The sequence below is a fragment of the Aulonocara stuartgranti genome, assembly GCF_965226115.1.
Source record: "Aulonocara stuartgranti genome assembly, chromosome: 3".
Lineage (NCBI taxonomy): Eukaryota > Metazoa > Chordata > Actinopteri > Cichliformes > Cichlidae > Aulonocara > Aulonocara stuartgranti.
Window position 1 is genome coordinate 40,329,649 of NC_138941.1, and position 20,124 is coordinate 40,349,772.

General features: G+C 42.1%; 2 protein-coding genes across 4 annotated transcripts in view; both read right to left on the minus strand.

The window, feature by feature from the left end:
• The window catches only part of LOC309703253 (uncharacterized protein), a 38,763-nt gene that overhangs the window by 13,390 nt on the left and 5,249 nt on the right, over positions 1-20,124 (minus strand). For 2 of the 3 annotated variants that reach the window (XM_082527991.1, XM_082527990.1), the window contains exons 8-9: positions 19,731-19,793; positions 18,252-19,630 (exon numbers count right to left, since the gene is read on the minus strand). In XM_082527991.1, the coding sequence (XP_082384117.1) occupies positions 19,623-19,630; positions 19,731-19,793 (71 nt within the window). In that variant the 3' untranslated portion in view covers positions 18,252-19,622. Of the gene's footprint in view, positions 1-18,251; positions 19,631-19,730; positions 19,794-20,124 lie in introns of those variants that run through there. The other variant, XR_014275830.1, reaches the window with a different exon arrangement.
• LOC309703248 (uncharacterized protein) overlaps positions 1-20,124 on the minus strand; it is an 83,901-nt gene that overhangs the window by 13,288 nt on the left and 50,489 nt on the right. The window lies entirely within an intron of this gene.

Below are 20,124 nucleotides of genomic sequence, written 5' to 3' on the forward strand. Positions count from 1 at the left end.
ATTTTCCCAGACATATTTTTGACCTTCGAACATAAGAGTGTCCATAAGTGCACATGGCACCAGGACGCTCTAGGCCGTAAGTCGATGATCGATTTTGTAATCGTATCACCAGACCTGCGACCATATGTTCTGGACACTCGGGTAAAGAGAGGGGCTGAGCTGTCAACTGATCACCACCTGGTGGTGAGTTGGATCAGGTGGCGGGGGAGGACACTGGACAGACCTGGTGCACCTAAACGCGTAGTGAGGGTGTGCTGGGAACGTCTAGCAGAGGCCCCAGTCCGCGAGATCTTCAACGCACACCTCCGGCAGAGCTTCGACAGCATTCCGAGGGAGACTGGGGACATCGAGTCCGAATGGACCATGTTCAGCGTCTCCATTGCCGAAGCTGCTGCATTGAGCTGCGGCCGCAGGGTGGTTGGTGCCTGCCGTGGTGGTAATCCCCGAACCAAATGGTGGTCACCAGAGGTGAAGGGAGCCACCAGGCTGAAGAAGGAGTCCTATCAGGCTTGGTTAGCCTGTGGGACTCCGGAGGCAGCCGACAGGTATCGACAGGCCAAGCGGAATGCGGCTCGGGCAGTGGCTGAAGCAAAAACTCGGGTGTGGGAGGAGTTCGGAGAGGCCATGGAAAAAGAATTTCGGACTGCCTCGAAGAGATTCTGGCAAACCGTCAGACGTCTCAGGAGGGGAAAGCAGTGCTCTACCTGCACTGTGTATAGTGCTGGCGGAGCGCTGTTGACGTCGACTGAGAAAATTGTCAGGCGGTGGAAGGAATACTTCGAGGACCTCCTTAATCCCACTGACACGTCTTCCGAGGAGGAAGCAGAGTCTGGGGATGAGGGGAATGACCCGCCAATTTCCGGGGGCGAGGTCACTGAGGCAGTTAAACAACTCCTTGGTGGCAGAGCCCCTGGTGTTGATGAGGTCCGCCCCGAGTTCCTGAAGGCTCTGGACGTTGTAGGGCTGTCCTGGTTGACACGCCTTTGCAATGTTGCGTGGAGATCAGGGGCAGTACCTGTGGAATGGCAGACCGGGGTGGTGGTCCCCATCTTTAAGAAGGGGGACCGGAGGGTGTGTTCCAACTACAGGGGGATCACACTCCTCAGCCTCCCTGGGAAAGTCTATGCCAGGGTGCTGGAAAGGAGAGTTCGTCCGCTAGTCGAACCTCGGATACAGGAGGAACAATGCGGTTTTCGTCCTGGTCGCAGAACACTGGACCAGCTCTTCATCCTCTCGAGGATACTTGAGGGTGCATGGGAGTTTGCCCAACCAGTCTACATGTGTTTTGTGGACTTGGAGAAGGCATTCGACCGTGTCCCTCGGGGTGTCCTGTGGGAGGTGCTGCGGGAGTATGGGGTGTCTGGCCCATTGCTACGGGCCATTCGATCCCTATACAACCGTTGCAAGAGCTTGGTTCGCATTGCCGGCAATAAGTCGGACTCGTTCCCGGTGGGTGATGGGCTCCGCCAGGGCTGCCTTTTGTCTCCGGTTCTGTTCATAATTTTTATGGACAGGATTTCTAGGCGCAGCCAAGTGGTGGAGGGCTTTCGCTTTGGTGGCCTCAGAATCTCATCTCTGATTTTTGCGGATGATGTGGTTCTGTTGGCTTCATCGGGTGAGGGCCTCCAGCTCGCACTGGAGCGGTTCGCAGCCGAGTGTGAAGCAGCGGGAATGAGGATCAGCACCTCCAAATCTGAGGCCATGGTTCTCAGCCGGAAAAGGGTGGAGTGCCCACTCCGGGTCGGGGATGAGTTCCTGCCCCAAGTGGAGGAGTTCAAGTATCTCGGGGTCTTGTTCGCGAGTGATGGGAGAAGGGAGCCGGAGATCGACAGACGGATTGGGGCTGCAGCTGCAGTAATGCGGACGCTGCACCGGTCCGTCGTGGTGAAGAGGGAGCTGAGTGTAAAAGCGAAGCTCTCAATTTACCGGTCGATCTACGTCCCTACCCTCACCTATGGCCACGAGCTGTGGGTAGTGACCGAAAGAACGAGATCGCGGATACAACCGGCAGAAATGAGCTTCCTCCGAAGGGTGGCTGGCCTCTCCCTTAGAGATAGGGTGAGAAGTTCGGCCATCCGGGAGGGGCTCAGAGTAGAGCCGCTGCTGCTCCACATCGAAAGGAGTCAGCTGAGGTGGTTCGGGCATCTGACAAGGATGCCCCCTGGGCGCCTCCTGGGTGAGGTGTTCGAGGCATGTCCCACCGGGAGGAGGCCCCGGGGCAGACCCAGGACACGCTGGAGAGATTATATCTCTCGGCTGGCCTGGGAACGCCTTGGTATTCCCCCGGATAAGCTGGAGGAGGTGGCTGGGGAGAGGGAGGTCTGGGCCTCTTTGCTTAGGCTGCTGCCCCCGCGACCCGGCCTCGGATAAAGCGGATGAAAATGGATGGATGGATGGATGGATGGATGGATATTTTTGACCTGGGGGTAGAATTGATTGAGAAATGGAAAAGGAAAATGCTTATGAACTTGTAAATTAAAAACATGATGCATTTAAGGTAACCCTTTTCCATTTTTATTTAAAAAGAGAATTTGTTCTAGTGTGCGATGGCCGAACCTGCTCCTTTTCATGGCGATAATTTCTCCTGGCTTAAGGAAAATCCCTTCACATGGCACAGAGGAGGTATGCAATAGGTATGCAATAGATGTAGGCTGCCGGGGGATTCCCATGATGCATTGAGTTTTTCCTTTCCAGTCACCTTTCTCACTCACTATGTATTAATAGACCTCTCTGCATTGAATCATATCTGTTATTAACCTCTGTCTCTCTTCCACAGCATGTCTTTATCCTGTCTTCCTTCTCTCACCCCAACCGGTCGCAGCAGATGGCCGCCCCTCCCTGAGCCTGGTTCTGCCGGAGGTTTCTTCCTGGTAAAAGGGGGTTTTTCCTTCCCACTGTCGCCAAAGTGCTTGCTCATAGGGGGTCATATGATTGTTGGGTTTTTCTCTGTATCTATGAAGCGCCTTGAGGCGACTTTTGTTGTGATTTGGCGCTATATAAATAAAATTGAATTGAATTGAATTGAATTGAATGTGTGAATAAAGAGTATGATGGCATTAAGCCCACACAGCCCACAGTCAACACAAAAAGACTGATAACACAACAGAAGCAGTGACAATGACGCTGGCATGTTTTAGTATAGAGGACTGTCTATACTAACACACTACAAAGAGCAAAAAGGCCCAGCTGTTACAGAGACTGTGAGCTCAGGTAGAAAGAAAACATTTTTCTAGGGTCCAGAACAGCAGCGCCTCTTATTATAATCACCATAAAAGACCACGGACAGAGCCCTTCAACACAACACCTGATCCACCAGCTGCAACATGAAGAAAAACAAACCTTCGCACTTTCTACTGATAGGCAGGGATAGGCCAATAAAAATATACATGGGCCAGTAAAACTCTGACCTGACCTGAGCCTGTTAGGTTGGACACTGAATTATTATTCTGCACCGTCATAACATCTGTTTTCAGCAGCAAACTTCAGAATGCTGATGTGCTTTTCTTCATTGCAGCCAACAACATGAAATTGTCCAAAATGTCTCGGTATGCTGAAGCATTAAGAGTTTTTTTCACTGGAACTAACTCCTGACTTGCAAATTAAAAACATGATGCATTTAAGGTAACCCTTTTCCATTTTTATTTAAAAAGAGAATTTGTTCTAGTGTGCGATGGCCGAACCTGCTCCTTTTCATGGCGATAATTTCTCCTGCCTTAAGGAAAATCCCTTCACATGGCACAGAGGAGGCTGGAGTGCAGAGAAACTGGTAGAGATGCAGTTATACAGTCTACCTGGGCCCCACAAACTATCAGCTAAAGAGAATAAATAAATTCAATTGCTGCACATTTGGCAGACTAACATTTTCAGATTAATTAAACAATAAAATATATATTTTTACAACATTACATGTAAAGAATCAAGTGGAAGTTTTTCTAAAGTTATTTAATGATATTTATATTATGGAAGCAGATGTTTGACATTTTACCTTTTTCCCGTTTTCAGATATAATAAACACGCACAAAACAAAAGCAAAAAGCCAGAACACAAAGCTGGAAAACCCACCCGATTGACAAAAATCAACTCAAAATTCTCCCACACAACAGAACCTCCTCTATTCCTCGCTGGCTCCAAATCTCTCAGTAGAATGATCAGTGGTTCGCTATCTGTCACCATCAAAACACTCCACAAATCCCGCGAATGATTCACCTGCTTATAAACCATTGAATCAGACACCGAAGCAGTTAGGTTCTAAATGAAGCTTCGGATGTCACTGATCACGTGACTCTGGCCAAACGAATCAAGCTTCAACACAGTGCTTCTGAAGCAGTGTGTTGATTTTTTTGACACACGCACCTGAGCTTCAGCTTCAAGCGGGCCATCACTAGCTGTCAGCCCTGTGTGGGCACACCCACTTAATAATAATAATAATAATGGATTGGATTTATATAGCGCTTTTCAAGGCACCCAAAGCGCTTTACAATGCCACTATTCATTCACTCTCACATTCACACACTGGTGGAGGCAGCTACAGTTGTAGCCACAGCTGCCCTGGGGCAGACTGACAGAAGCGAGGCTGCCATATCGTGCCATCGGCCCCTCTGGCCAACACCAGTAAACACTTGTGTCCACAGTGTATGTTTTCCTGCCTACACAACCCCGCAGCTACCCAGGTCTAAGGAGGGTCCCAAGTGTCAAAAAGCATTAATTAAATACACCATTAATTAATCAAAATGGGAAATAAATAAATAAATGTTTAAAATGAAATTAATTGACATTTAATTGTTATTTATATATTTAATTAAGGACTATTTCAAATATTGATTAATTCATGTAACATTTAGTCTAAGGAGCTTGGAAAGAAAAGTGTCTGGGCTTCTTTAGGTTGCTTGAAGTGGAGAGTCCCAGATTTAAGCCCTAACCCAAGAGGGACAATTGACCCCCTGATGATCCTCTATCTAATCACACTAGCCAAGGTGTGAAAACGGGTGTAGGTCACAATCAGCCAAGGTTTCGGGTGAGCTCATTGTGAAACCTAACCCCACCCTATCATGTGATTTCCTGAGGCGTCATTCATATAATATACACATATATATATCTATTAGGGGTGCAACGATATTCGTATCAATATTGAACCGTTCGATACAGTGCTTTCGGTTCGGTACGCATATGTATCGAACAATACAACATTTGTAATTAATTTTATCAACTTTCCTTCTGACGATGCTGTCTGTGTGGAGCGCTCAGTGAATCTGCGTTCGACTACTCCGCCTAGGCTGCACTGTCGAGCGCAGATCCACTGAGCGCTCCACACAGACAGCATAGTCAGAAGGAAGAGCGCAGGGCAAGCTAGCGAGACAGAAGTTAAGCTCTCCTTGCAACATGGCAAATTGAACCTCCCCCACCCTCATTCAGATCTGGCGTTTGGAATTATTTTGGTTTTCATGTGACGTATGACCCTGAAGGTAAGCACGTCATGGACTAAAGTAAAACAGTATGTTGGATGTGCCACGCAATGCTCAATTACATGGGTGGGAGCTAGTGTGTTAGCGCAGTTAGCTCGTTAACGTGTTGGCTGTCTAGCCCCATGCACGGGGCTATCAGGGGTAGCTCGTTAATGGAGATTTGCCGTGTTGTGGCGTTAAGGTCATTTTAACGAGGTTAACCTGAAAGCACTAGTGGGAACACAACGAATATGACTGAACATTTATGCCGACATCATCCTAGTGCAAAGACAAGTGAAAGATGACAAAAACAACAAGCATGCATGCTACAAACTTTACCCGAGTCATATAGACAGCCGTTAGCACATGATTCTCCTCATGGGGACCTGATATGTTTAATATGCTGCTGAGAATATAGCCCAGAAGAAGCGGATAGTATAGCTTTTATTTTGGAAAGAGACATTTCTCTGTAATAAACTCTCTTTTCCAAAGATGAGTGATTCCTCAATCAGATACAGGGCTCGCAAAATCGCTAGCCCGACGTCCTGGGGCTAGAGATTTTTCCAGTCGGGCTACCAAAATCTATCTCTGCCCTGCCCGTCCGGCTATTGTAGGAAGGAAAAATATATGTCAATGCTTTTGCATTCTTTCAGAAATGTAGCTGAGTAATTATGTCATTGGCATCGGTGAGCCACTGTCAATATGTGACATATTGAAATCGCGTTTGAATTTGCGCTTGTTTTTTGCTTTCACTTTGCAATCGCGTGAACTGTGTATAGAGAGCGACAGTACTGATTGGTGAGTGATGATAATTTGTGCACCAATTCCTCTGACATCGTCTTATTAATCGTTAGCTTACTACGCAAACATGACAAGTGAAATCTCCTGCAGCTTAAACATGTGAGAGGTTGATCGCGCAGAGAATCGCTGAGCTTATGTGAGTGCGTGTGTAAAAGCAACAGGATATATATTTTAGTTCTGCTGAGCCAAATAAGACAGGTCAGGGTGAAGAAGTGACAGCCAAAGAAAAGCTTACCGCAAAACGGAAAAGTTATGACAAATGAGACTATAAGGCAAAAAGAAAGTGCAGCTTTATGGTTTCATGGACAAAAGAATTTCTGTGGCTGCGATATGATGAGCTAAATAACCAGGAGTGCACATAAGTGGTCCGCAGGTGCGCATTCGCTGTCAAAATAAAAAACACGCACAAGGGTTAGGGTTAAATTTAAAAACTGTACTTTTGAGTTAAAATATATATTTATAATTTTAATAAATGACAAATTAAAAAGGCATGAACATTTTATTTTGTATCGAAAAAATATCGAACCGTGATACCAAAGTATCGAACCGAACCGAACCGAACCGTGAATTTTGTGTATCGTTGCACCCCTAATATATATATATATATATATATATATATATATATATATATATATATATATATTTATATATATATCGTGGTTGTAGGTATTGTCCGTAGTGCTGCATTAACATCTTCTAGCAGACCTTCTGAGGGTACTTTACGTAATCTTGGTAACCGGCTACGGGGGATCCAGGTTTCAAGCTTGGCCATGATCCTATTTTTCTATTATTTACCGTAACGGTGGTCCCCGTGGTAATCGGAGCACTAGGTGCGGTGACTCCCAAGCTAGGCGAGTGGCTCCAGCAGATCCCGGGAATAACATCGGAGATCTCTGTCCAGAAGAGCGCAGTCCTGGGAACAGCTAAGATACTGCGCAGGACCCTCAAGCTCCCAGGCCTCTGGTAGAGGACCCGAGCTTGAAGGATAAACCGCCCGCAGGGGCGTGCTGGGTGTTTTGTTTTTTATATATATACATACATATATATATATATATATATATATATATATATATATATACACAACTGTCACCTAGTTGTGTGTGTGAAGCCTTGTTCTTTTTTAAATTTGACAGCTTTTAGAGGTATTTCCAGAGGACACTGAGGCAGACAGCACACCATGGAAGTTTAAATGTATAACAGTGTAAGAATTTACACAGCAATAACATTCAGCTATTCATTGAGTAATTAAAATAACTTTATTATTTTAAAAAATCTTCAACACAAATTTGTTCCTCCCACGCTTGATGACTGTGTAACACTCGGTTGTCAGCACAACGTTTTACTCAAATTTGTGAATAAAAACAGACCTGCAGTAGAAAACCTGCAGCAGGCTCACATGTTAGTTCATGCATTTATTACTTCCAGGCTGGACTACTGTAATTCATTATTATCAGGATGTCCAAAAAACTCACTGAAAAGCCTTCAGCTAATCCAAAATGCTGCAGCAAGAGTCCTGACAGGGACTAGAAAGAGAGAGCATATTTCTCCTGTTTTGGCTTCCCTTCATTGGCTTCCTGTTAAATCCAGAATTGAATTCAAAATCCTGCTCCTCACATACAAGGTCTTAAATAATCAGGCCCCATCTTATCTCAATGACCTTGTAGTACCATATCACCCTATTAGAGCGCTCCGCTCTCGCTCTGCAGGCCTACTTGTTGTTCCTAGAGTATTTAAAAGTAGAATGGGAGGGAGAGCCTTCAGTTTTCAGGCCCCTCTTCTGTGGAACCAGCTTCCAGTTTGGATTCGGGAGACAGACACTATCTCTACTTTTAAGATTAGGCTTAAAACTTTCCTTTTTGCTAAAGCATATAGTTAGGGCTGGACCAGGTGACCCTGGATCCTCCCTTAGTTATGCTGCAATAGATGTAGGCTGCCGGGGGATTCCCATGATGCATTGAGTTTTTCCTTTCCAGTCACCTTTCTCACTCACTATGTATTAATAGACCTCTCTGCATTGAATCATATCTGTTATTAACCTCTGTCTCTCTTCCACAGCATGTCTTTATCCTGTCTTCCTTCTCTCACCCCAACCGGTCGCAGCAGATGGCCGCCCCTCCCTGAGCCTGGTTCTGCCGGAGGTTTCTTCCTGGTAAAAGGGGGTTTTTCCTTCCCACTGTCGCCAAAGTGCTTGCTCATAGGGGGTCATATGATTGTTGGGTTTTTCTCTGTATCTATGAAGCGCCTTGAGGCGACTTTTGTTGTGATTTGGCGCTATATAAATAAAATTGAATTGAATTGAATTGAATTGAATGTGTGAATAAAGAGTATGATGGCATTAAGCCCACACAGCCCACAGTCAACACAAAAAGACTGATAACACAACAGAAGCAGTGACAATGACGCTGGCATGTTTTAGTATAGAGGACTGTCTATACTAACACACTACAAAGAGCAAAAAGGCCCAGCTGTTACAGAGACTGTGAGCTCAGGTAGAAAGAAAACATTTTTCTAGGGTCCAGAACAGCAGCGCCTCTTATTATAATCACCATAAAAGACCACGGACAGAGCCCTTCAACACAACACCTGATCCACCAGCTGCAACATGAAGAAAAACAAACCTTCGCACTTTCTACTGATAGGCAGGGATAGGCCAATAAAAATATACATGGGCCAGTAAAACTCTGACCTGACCTGAGCCTGTTAGGTTGGACACTGAATTATTATTCTGCACCGTCATAACATCTGTTTTCAGCAGCAAACTTCAGAATGCTGATGTGCTTTTCTTCATTGCAGCCAACAACATGAAATTGTCCAAAATGTCTCGGTATGCTGAAGCATTAAGAGTTTTTTTCACTGGAACTAACTCCTGATAAACAGCCCCACACCATAATCCCCCCTCCACCTAACTTTGCACTTGGCACAGTGCAGTGAGACAAGTGCTGTTACCCTGGAAGCTGCCAAAACCACACTCATTATCAGATTGCCAGATAGAGAAGTGTGATTCGTTACTCCAGAGAACACATCTCCACTGCTCTAGAGTTCAGATGAAGCGTGCTCAAGACTTGGAGCTGCTTAACCATGGAAACCCATTCATGAAGTTCTGTACGTTCTCTTCTTGAGCTAATCTGAAGGCCACATAAAGTTTGGAGGTCTGTAGTGATTGACTCAGTAGAAAGTTGGAGACCGCTGCACGTATCAGTATCCACTAACCCCTCTGTGTGGTTTTACTTAACCTACCACTTCATGCGTTGCTGTCATTCCCAATCACTTCTACTTTGCTATAATACCACTAACAACTGACTGTGAAATATTTAGTAGTGACAAAATTGGACACAGGTGGCATCATATCACAGTGCCACGCTGGAATTCACTGAGCTCCTGAGAGCGACTCATTCTTTCAAAGATGTTTGTAGAAGCAGCCTGCATGCCTACATGCTTGATTTTATACACCTGTGGCCATGGACGAGCCGCAGGTCTCACTGAGAATTCAATGATTTGGATGGCTGAGTGACATTTGGCAATATAATGTACCTTTTGAATATTTATTCATACAAATTATTATAGTATAGTAAGTATTTCTTATCCATTTACTTGATTAATCAGTTGAAAATCAATACAACACTTGATTACTAAAATAATCAATAGCTGTAGCTCTAAATAAGACTCAGTACTGTGATCTGTTTGAATGGTCAGTAATAACAGCTGCATATGCGAACTGCAAGAAAAACAGCATTTCTTACCTTCAGCATTTCCATAGATGACAGTACTGAGCACTAAAATGATAAATAAATAAAAGCTCAGTAGACATTATACAACTGATTAAATCCAAATAAATATAAAGTAAAGCTTCTGTTAATGAGTCAGTGCCATTCAAACAATGTCAGACGTGTACTTACAGAAAAAGCCCATCGTGCAGAGCAAAGATTGCCCCATCGTCACATCCAGCCTGCTGCACAAAGAGTTTTACTTTGAACAAAGAAGATGAAGAAAAAAGAAGTTGTGTTTAGTTTAGATACAACAAGAGTTTTTCTGCAGTTTCTTCATCTGATTGGTCTCTCTGTGCTTCCTTCCCTTTTACACAAAACTCAAACAGCTCCTTTAGCTTTGACCACAGCAGTTAGGTGACAGGTTTACATTTCCTGTCCACTGCAAACATAGAAGTTTGTTTCTTTTGTTGACATCTTTCTCTGTAACATACAAAGCTGTTCTGTTGTCATATTTATTTATTTGTTTGCCATTTTCTTCTTTAAAGCTCTTCTGTGATTTTTGCAGTTTCCTGTGGATCATTGTCACACTGCATTATTGCTTTTCTGGCAGACTGGGAGTCACTGCGAGTAGAAATATGAAAGCATCCTTTTCTGCTTTTATTTTCTATGAAGTCTTTTTAATTCATTTGTTTTTTTCTTTGTTTATGAGTCTCTGTATGCAAACATGTAGATGTATTTCACAGTTAGCACAAATGTTATCATGCAGTGAAAAGGCTCCTTTGATCTGTGAATGTTCACAACTTGTGGTTAAATTCTGGTTTTAAGTTTGGTGGAGACCCAAACACAGGAAACGACTCAGTGTGTGGCTGAAGTGAGACTAAAGACCTTCATGGTTCACAAAGTAAAGTAACAAAGACAGCAAATAAATTCATAGTTACATTTATTATCTGTTGCTATTTAAAACGAAGCACAAACTCATTTATTCTGAATTCTTTGTGTTGCTTTGACATCTTGCCATCTGACTACATGTAAACACTATAAAAGGATACAAACAGATGATGTGAAATAATGATATAAACACTGTATTAATGATGTTTGTGTTGAACACTATATGTTACCAGCAGAATTATGTGATTCTGCTCAGAGTCAGTTCAAAAAGTAGACCCACATGCAGAGCAGGACTCAGAGTACCAAACAAAGCTGACTTTAATTTCAATAAGGACACATTGTTAGAAAGAATGAACATGATTTATTGAGGAACAGAATAAAGAAGGTGTTTGGACTCCAATGGCCCGTCTGGGTGCTCTGTCTGGGGAGCCCCTTCTTCCTTCTACTCTCTTTCAAGGGGGTTGTTTGTTTTTGGACTGTATTTTGTTACACATGCAGCAGGTGGTGACCCATCATGCTTTACTTCAGCTTTGTTCTTTTTTTCTTTTTTTTTTTATCTTTTCTTGTATTTCCACCTCATTTCTCTATCTCTGTGTCTTTATTCTTTATCTCCTCTCCTTTCTTCTTCCTAGTCTGCACCTCCCTGCTTGTCAGCTCTGACACTATCACACTACAAATCCAGATAAGCTTGTAGCTGTGTGTTTACTTGCAGTTATACAAACAAATAGCTCATACAATATTTTCTATCAGTCATGTCTTTTTGAAAAGTGACCCATTCTTTCAGGTCAGAGTTTCAAACATCATGAAACATTTTCTGGATATGTTTATAGTCTCAGTCACTAAAGTCTTAAATGTTACTGTCATGGAATGGACATGTTATAGTTGTTTAGAAGTGTTACTACCACCTAGTGGTAATGGAGCACAATGTCTTCTTTTTTTTTTGTAGAGAAAGTTGTCTACAGGAAGTAGTGTGCGCTGGTGATGGTAAATTCGATTCTTTTTACTGAATCGAGTTTGAATGAGTCACTCACCAAAATGAATCGAGTTTTTTGAGTCATTTGACTCACTGAGTCAGTTGCCCAGAGAGTGCAAGAAATTTACATATTCACTCAAATTTAATTTGTTTCTCTTTACATATAAATCCTACTTCTAAGATGAGTGATTAACAATGAAAAACAACTATTTTATAGAGGAAAAAAGAGCACAAAAAATAAGATTTCTAAAGGGAACATTTGTTTTATTTTATTTATTTTATTTTATTAGTATTTTCCTTAAATGTGTCAAATATATATATTCTCATCTAAATAATTTAGTGAAATAGCAAATTTATGATTATTTTACTTACATTATTGCAACAGCAGAATGCGAGTCAGACACTGTAGTTTTTTTAATGGTGGTGGAACTGAGTTCATATATTTTTTCCTTTAGCCTGCTTATTATCTTTGCAAAACAAACAAAGTGTAGACTGACTGTAGCGTGAGCATCCACTGAGCTGTGAGCCAGGGGGCAGTAATGCACCTTAATGTCAGTTGCCAACCAAGAAGTAGAAGAAGAAGCTGTGAGTGAGTCCTAAGTAGGGATGGGTACCGGTGTCCGGTGCCATGATGGCACCGGTTCTGACACAAACGGTAGTAACCAGACCGAAAAGCAGCGCACATTTAGGTGCTTTATTTCGGTGCTTTTTTTTTCCTGAGCTGTGATACACTTTAGATTCTAGCCAATCATTTTACGTTTCCGAGGATAGTAGGCGGGTCCAGGTACGTACGTTCTTTTAGAGCAGAGCTCCAGATTAAAAATGCCCAAGGCGAAGCGGTCAAAAGTCTGGCTGTACTTCACAGCAAAATATGCAAACTCAGCAGCCTGCAACAAGTGCTTTAAGCTGATACTGTGATACTGTCAAAGGAGGTAACACCTCAAATCCGACGAAACACCTGGCGACGCATAGCATTTTTTTTAAAAGCCGAGAAATGCGCCGTATTTGATAGCTTGCTGCGAGACCTCACACCGTGCACATCTACTGCGGGTGGGTTGCCTGTTATCGGACCTGGAGCAACATCCCCCAAAAACACGAAGAGGAGAGTCCTGGCTCCTAGCCCTGCCAGTGTAGCAGAAATGATGACGGATGATGATGGCAATTTACGTTGAGTAGGCTAATCACGTTATTACATTAATGCATGTAAGGTGAACTAGCAAACATCATCATAGCTACATGCGGCTGTCTTCTTGTTTGATGGCAGATACTCCCTTCACCCTGGCCAAAAAGGCTAAAATGACCAAAGAAAAAGAGGGAAACAGCTGAACATGAGAGGTTTTTGGACCAATTTTGTGTTCTCCATTCTTTAAGCACCGTTTAAGCACCGGCACCGTTTCAAAAGTACCGGTTTGGCACCGGTATCGGATAAAACCTAAACGATACCCATCCCTAGTCCTAAGGCTGTATCCCAATTCAGGGTCTGCAGCCTTAAAGTACGCAGCCTCAACGATCCTCAAGGGCCACGTACTCAAAGACCGCTAAGGCCGGAAGTGCGAGGCTTGTGAAATGGGACGGTCTAGCCTCCGTTGCGCTGCCCAGGTTGCCTAGCAACCATGATACTAACAGCTGGAAACGTGTCAGACAGCTTTGTTTGACAGAAATGAAGGAGAAAATCTTTTGTTCATTTGTTTATTTGTTTCTACATGAGCTTTGATCATTCTCTGTAAGATTAAGGTCAGCTATTGAACGGCGTATATTTTAAAGTAAAGGCCTTAAAACCAAGTTAGTACAAACGTCACTAATGTCACATAACTTTGCCGACATGTGGCCAACAGTAATGTTTTAATGTTCTTCGTTATTAAACATTTGCACATAAATAAGTGACATAATATTCAGTACTTACTTAAAGTTTACTCTTCGGCCGCCCCTCATCCGCCGTTTTTTTTCGGCAAAATTATCTACACCCACCGCCGCGCTATGCATTCTGGGATATGTTGGGCCATGAAGTCTACACTGCCACAGCCTTAAAATTCAGGGAAATGAAGGACGCATTTCAGGGCCGCATTTCGAGCAGCCTTTGAATTGGGACAGCCTTCGGTGCGCCGCTGTGACGTAATCGGCCTTGAAATGCGTACTTTAAGGCTACAGACCCTGAATTGGGATACAGCCTAAGTGATTCGTTCGTGCTATGATTCAGCACAGGAAGGGAGGTAGTGAGTGAATGAGTGAGTGATTCGTTCATGCTACGATTCAGCACAGGACATTAGCTCCCATGAAGGGAAGGGGTGAGTAACTAAAATGTGCTGTTAGCACGTTAGCAGAGCGATGCTACTGTGAACTTTTGAGCTATTGTCTTGATGTGAGCTTTCTACTCATGGGTTTTTCTTCCATCCCAGAGCAGAAATGTTTTTGTTAAGAAACTGGCTGTTGTTTTTTCCCACAATTTTAATGATAAGCTAGATATATTTCTACTAGTGAAATTAGTTTGCTAACAGTAACAGGGATGAGTCAGTGAATGAGTCAGTTGGGCTTGTGAATCATGATTCACGAGTCAGTAAAGTGATTCTCGAGTATTGAAAGGTTTGTTCATTATTCACACATCACTGGTGTGCTCTTTTGCTGCAGTGAAAAAATTGTAATCTGATGGCAATTTCTGCAATCCTGGGGTTCCTATTATATTTTTATATGCTGTAGTGCAATTTTTGGGAGCATTTCAAGTTGCTATACGTCAATGCAACCATTATAGCCCAAATTTTAATAATATGCATTAAGTGCATAGTAATTACATAAATTGCAAAAAAAATGCAATAAACTACAAAAAAAATCGTTTTTGTTTTTTTAACATATATTTCTAGTTAGAGAAATTTAAGAGGCTTATCCCTCAAAACTGTAAATACAAAAAAGTTGCACAAAATAGTTTCCCACCACAGGAAATTTATTTTGAGTGTCTTCATAGTTTTATTTTTGAAATACACCAATTTTTATATACTGCAGGAAAAACGAAAATAATTATTTTAATGCAAATTTGCAAAAAAAATCATATGCATCAAAATAAACTATTTCCAGCAGTGCAATTTGAGTTCTAAGCATCCCAGAAACTATTCAGAAAGTCATAAAGTCAAACATGACTTTTAAAAACACCAGTATTGTCAGGGTTTCTGGATCGTTGACCGAGTATTTTCAGTTCACGTTCACTGTTTATCTACTGCCTGTTCCACTTCCTGTTTTATTGTGTTAGCCTTGGTCTGTGTGCATTATGTTCAGTCCTCTTCCCATTTATCATTAGTTCATTATGTTCAGCTGTTCACTCACCTGTCTCCAATCGTTGTCATTGTTAGTCATGTATTTAAGCCCTCTCTTCCCTTCAGCCCTTGTCGTGTCATTGATGTTATGTTGTCATTCCTGTTAGTGCTCAGTTATTCAGCCAGCCACTCAGTCTTTCAGTCAGCTAGTCAGTTCTTCCGTTCCTGTTTTGTTCATTCACCCGCTCCAATAAATCCTCATCATTTCTGCACCGTGAGTCCTGCGTGTGGGTCATCTCTTCCACGCCTCCACACACAACCCCTGACAAGTATAGGCTTATAAGGCCCTGAAGGTAAAAACTACATTTCCGCAAAAACGACGTCACTTCCGGTTTCGGGCAGGACTTGCGATAGTTCGCGCTGATGTCTATTCCAACGTAGGAAGTGTTACAAACAGCTGATCGGACCGGCAAATATTATGTTTTTGTTGCTGCAAGTGCTTTTTATGCAATTTTTGCAAAGCTATATGTGGAAGGAAACCGTGACCTAGGACAAGCTGATGGCATAAGATGTAAGTACAACTCCTCCGGTTTCATATGCAAAGAAAATTATTGCGCTAGCTTATGTGGTTTCAGTTCTACCGGGATTTAAAAATAGTTACGCAAAACGGAGCGTGCCTGCTCCGACCGGGTCCAAAGCATTAAAGTCCACAATATCGGCCTGTTTCTTGGAGGATGAAGTGCTGGGAATAAAGAATGTTAAGCTAGCTGTATAGCTGAAATTACGTTGCTTGCAACAAACTTTAGTGAGGACAGCATAGTTACTCACATGTTAATTTTGTCAAATTTGATCCTCATCAGAGTCAAAAAGGACAAAGTATGCTTTAGCATGTTGCTACCTTCTGGAGAACATGCTTTTCTGCTATACTACAATAAAGTGTAAGTCCACATCCACTACAGTACCAAGCATGCGCACACACAGCACAGAGCAGGAAATATGAAGTGCAGCATACAAACCATTGCAAATAATTAAAAGGGACGAAAACAAAGGCGGCACGGTGTTTAGCACTGTTGCCGCACAGCAAGAAGGTCCTGAGTTCAATTCCACCATCAGGCCGGGGTCTTTCTGTGTGGAGTTTCCATGTTCTCCCCGTGTTTGCGTGGGTTTCCTCCAGGTACTCCGGCTTCCTTCCATCGTCCAAAGACATGCAGTTAGTGGGGATAAGTTAATTGGTCAATCTAAATTGCCCATAGGTGTGAATCTGTGAGTGAATGCGAGTGCAACTGGTTGTCTGTGTCTCTATGTGTTAGCCCTGCGACAGACTGGCGACCTGTCCAGGGTGTACCCCGCCTCTCGCCCTATGACAGCTGGGATAGGCTCCAGCACCCTCCGCGACCCTGGAAAGGATAAGCGGAAGCGAATGAAAACAAAGGTGCAGAGAGAGTCGAGATAAGAGACAAACAAAAGTCTCCCGAAAGTTAAGACGAGGAAATATGGCGAAGCGTATGTAGCGCTGAAGTTGATCTATAATTTTCTTTTTTTTTTAATGTCAATAAGGATACAATGTTACAATTGTACTTACAGGAACAATTTTATAGCCAAACGATATTATTTATAGTCGTGGGGAAGAGTGGGGGGAGCGCAAAATGTTTTCTTTTTCCTAATGAGGGTGTCACAGAAAATAATTCAGAAGCACTGACTTTGACTGTTTTCTGTATATTCTGACACATGATGGCAGTGCGGGGTAAAAAGTGCTCTGTGAAACAATATTTGGAGCATTTCTGCTGTAGGTTTATCGAGGTGTTCTCCACAGTGACCCCTGCTGGCCATTGTGACAATCACTATATTTTGATGAAGCTGTTCTGTGAAGCAGTAACATAGACAAGCCCTCCAAAACTCCAAAGAAAGATACTCATTATATCAGACTGTCAATGGTTGTGTCCAAACACAAGCAAGGCAATAAACATATTGATAAAGACAGCAAGCTGTGACTTTAATGATCCGTGTGCTTCAGCAAAATCCTCTTTCTGTTAACATATGTGTTGCTCCCAATAAATCAATTTATAAAGTAAAACATACAGAGAAAAGACTGCACTGAAACCAACTGTATTGACAGGAGTGCTGGTAAAAGACGAAGAGCAAAACAAGGAAGTGATGGAAGTACCATCTGTGAGGAAGGCTGCATGTTAACCCTGCCATGAGTGTTAATGATGAAGATTAGTCTTCATATTTAACTGTCGTGGCGTCTCTTTATGGAGATTCAGATGATGAGGATTTAAATCAAGCTATAATTGCCAGCTTGGAGAGTCACATGTGAGTAGCAAATCAACAGAACTTCAGCTTAAGAGGGGCAGTCATGGAATTGTCAAATGAATAATGAAAAATCTCACTTTAAGAGATATACGAGTGGAACTGTCAAGCAAAATTAGCACAAACAGATTGAAAAATTTAATAAGAATAAAAAGTTTTTTTTTTTTCTTAAATCTAGAAGCAACATGAAAAGAGACTGCAGCAGGATCCACTGACTTACTATGCTACTTTAATATTTTTTTTCCCTCCGATAAGTAGATGGGCACTTGGAAAGAGCATTCTCTGTGGAGGCCAATCAATAATTTCACAATTTTAAAGGAGCGTGTAGCCACAAAAAAAATTCAATAAGTTCTTCTGTATCCCAAGCAAAGCCACTAGATCCATCTCAGTTTGGCAGAAATATAATAATTAAATTCATAGATTTGGAGAATTGAGACTTCATTCATTCTCTGAAGAAAACTGTATAACTCTGTTATGTTTGGACTTTAATTCTACCCTCAGTCTTTTATCCTATTGCATCAACTCATTCGTATGTAGGTCCTCCATGTGTCTGCATTTTCCCTGTTTAGTTTTCACATTTCCTGCTTTATTTTATTTTGTTGCCTTAAATGTTACCTCCTTTGCCTCATCAATTGGCGATTGGCTTCAGCCCTGTCTCATTTTCTTGAGCTGTCTCCACTCCTCTAATCATCCTTCTGTGTATATTTAGTCGCTGCCTCTCCTTAGTTTTGTGCCAGTCTTCCTTCTGTGTTTTTGGTCGTCCTCTCTACAACATACATGACGGTTTATTTGGGTCGGTTATCTCAGTTTGATGCCATGTTTACATCCATGTAGCATGCCCTTGACATTCTACCACAATCAAATAACTTTACTTCACAGGAATACGAAATGCAGAAGAAAGAGAAGCACTGTTTAATATAGATATAAAAATCCCTTTTTACAACGCATGTTCTGATTGGCCTGTCTGTGTCCTTCCTTCTTACACCAACCTCAAACAGCTCCTGTGGTTTTGACTGGATGTTTATATTTCCTGTCCTTTTCAAAAACAAAAGCTTGTTTCTTGTGTTGTGTTGTTATCTTTATCTATAGATGTGCAAAGTTGTTCTGTTTCTTCAAGGGGACATATTTCGCCAGGTCATAATTTTCACCATTTTCTTCTTTAAAAACTCTTATGTTGTTTTTTTGTTTGGTTTTTTTTGTATTTTTAAATATATCATTATCTTGCAAAGAGCTGCATCATCTTATCAAAAGCACCTTGTGCAACAGAACTCCACTGGAACAGGATCTTGGGTGAAGTGAAACAGGTTATAGGAGACTTCAGCAGCTACTTTACTAAAATCATGGCTGAATATGTGATAAAAGTTGGCAAGAGAACTGTGGACTTACAAATTGGATCTGTGTTATTTGCTGCTCTCTGCTCATCTGTACTATGTGGATTATAATTTTCAGAAGGAATTGGACTATTATGTTGGATATATATAACTGATGTGATTTGATGATTATTTTGTGATGATTATTTTTGAATCTGCTTTTGTTTTTCTCCTGTTAAATTGCTTTAATAAAATTTCATGCAAACAGTAAAAGGAAAACTGCAAAATATAATAATTGAATGGGTTTTCCACGTGTCTGCATGGCCCCTCTCCAGGTACTCCAGCTCCATCCCACAGTCCAGAGACCTGCATGTTAGGTTAACTTGTGATTCTAGAGTGGTCGTAGGTGTGACTGTGAGCCTGAATGTTTGTGTCTCTGTGAGTTAGTCATGTGACACAATGGTGAACTGTCCCAGTGTGTTACAGCTGGGAGAGGCTCCTGTGATTCTGAATTAATAAGTGGAAGAACATAGGTTGATAATTCCTTTTTACATGATGTAGATTTTTGAACTCAAATAGTAAAAGTATTTGTTGGTGTCCACACCAGCACTTCCTAAGAAACTCTGCTGACTTTAAGTCGTTGCTATCAGCTACAAAAATCACAGGCTTCAAACTTTTATCTCACTGCTGTTGGAACAGGATACATTCAAAGTTTTATACAAAAGTTCAACAGTGAATATAAAGAAAATATCAGCTGAATATAAAGAGCCTGGATCTGAAACAGGACACACCCTTGTGTGTGTTATGCTAAGCGAAAGTAACAAGTCTATATCATATTATTATTCAATATCATCTTCATAAACACTAAAAAGTGAGCATGTCTGATATTTGAGCAGCAGAGGAGCAACAGTGGATTCATAAAATGCTCCTTTTTGCTGCTGCAGCTCTCCTCACTGACCTGTAAGACAAACACACAAAGAACAGAAATGTCCAAGTTTCAGGATGTTCACCATTTAATAACTTGAAGAATAACTCATCCTGCATGGCAGCATAATTACCAGGAAAGCTTCCTAATGTGACTTCAGAATAAACTGCTGCATCAGCTGCAGGACTTGATTTTCCTGTGAGTGGAAAGAAGATTTTAAGACCAGAGAAGTCAGAGCTCAGGATACATTTGATCAGCAGATATATGACACAGAGCTGTTGGACGTAGAGGTGGATTTAAACTGCAGATTTGTCAGCTGCAGCCATTAACAGCATTAATGCTACGCTCCCCTTAATGATTCTCGCTCTTTGTAGTTTCACTAGATTATTACTTTAGCTGCCAAGTACAGAACAGACTACTTTAAGTGCTAAGAGCAGCATGTAAGAACTATGTATGAGATGTAATACTTCACAAGGTTTCCTTTACTGTTACACAAAAAGTTAATACTTTAGACTTTTGAACACAGG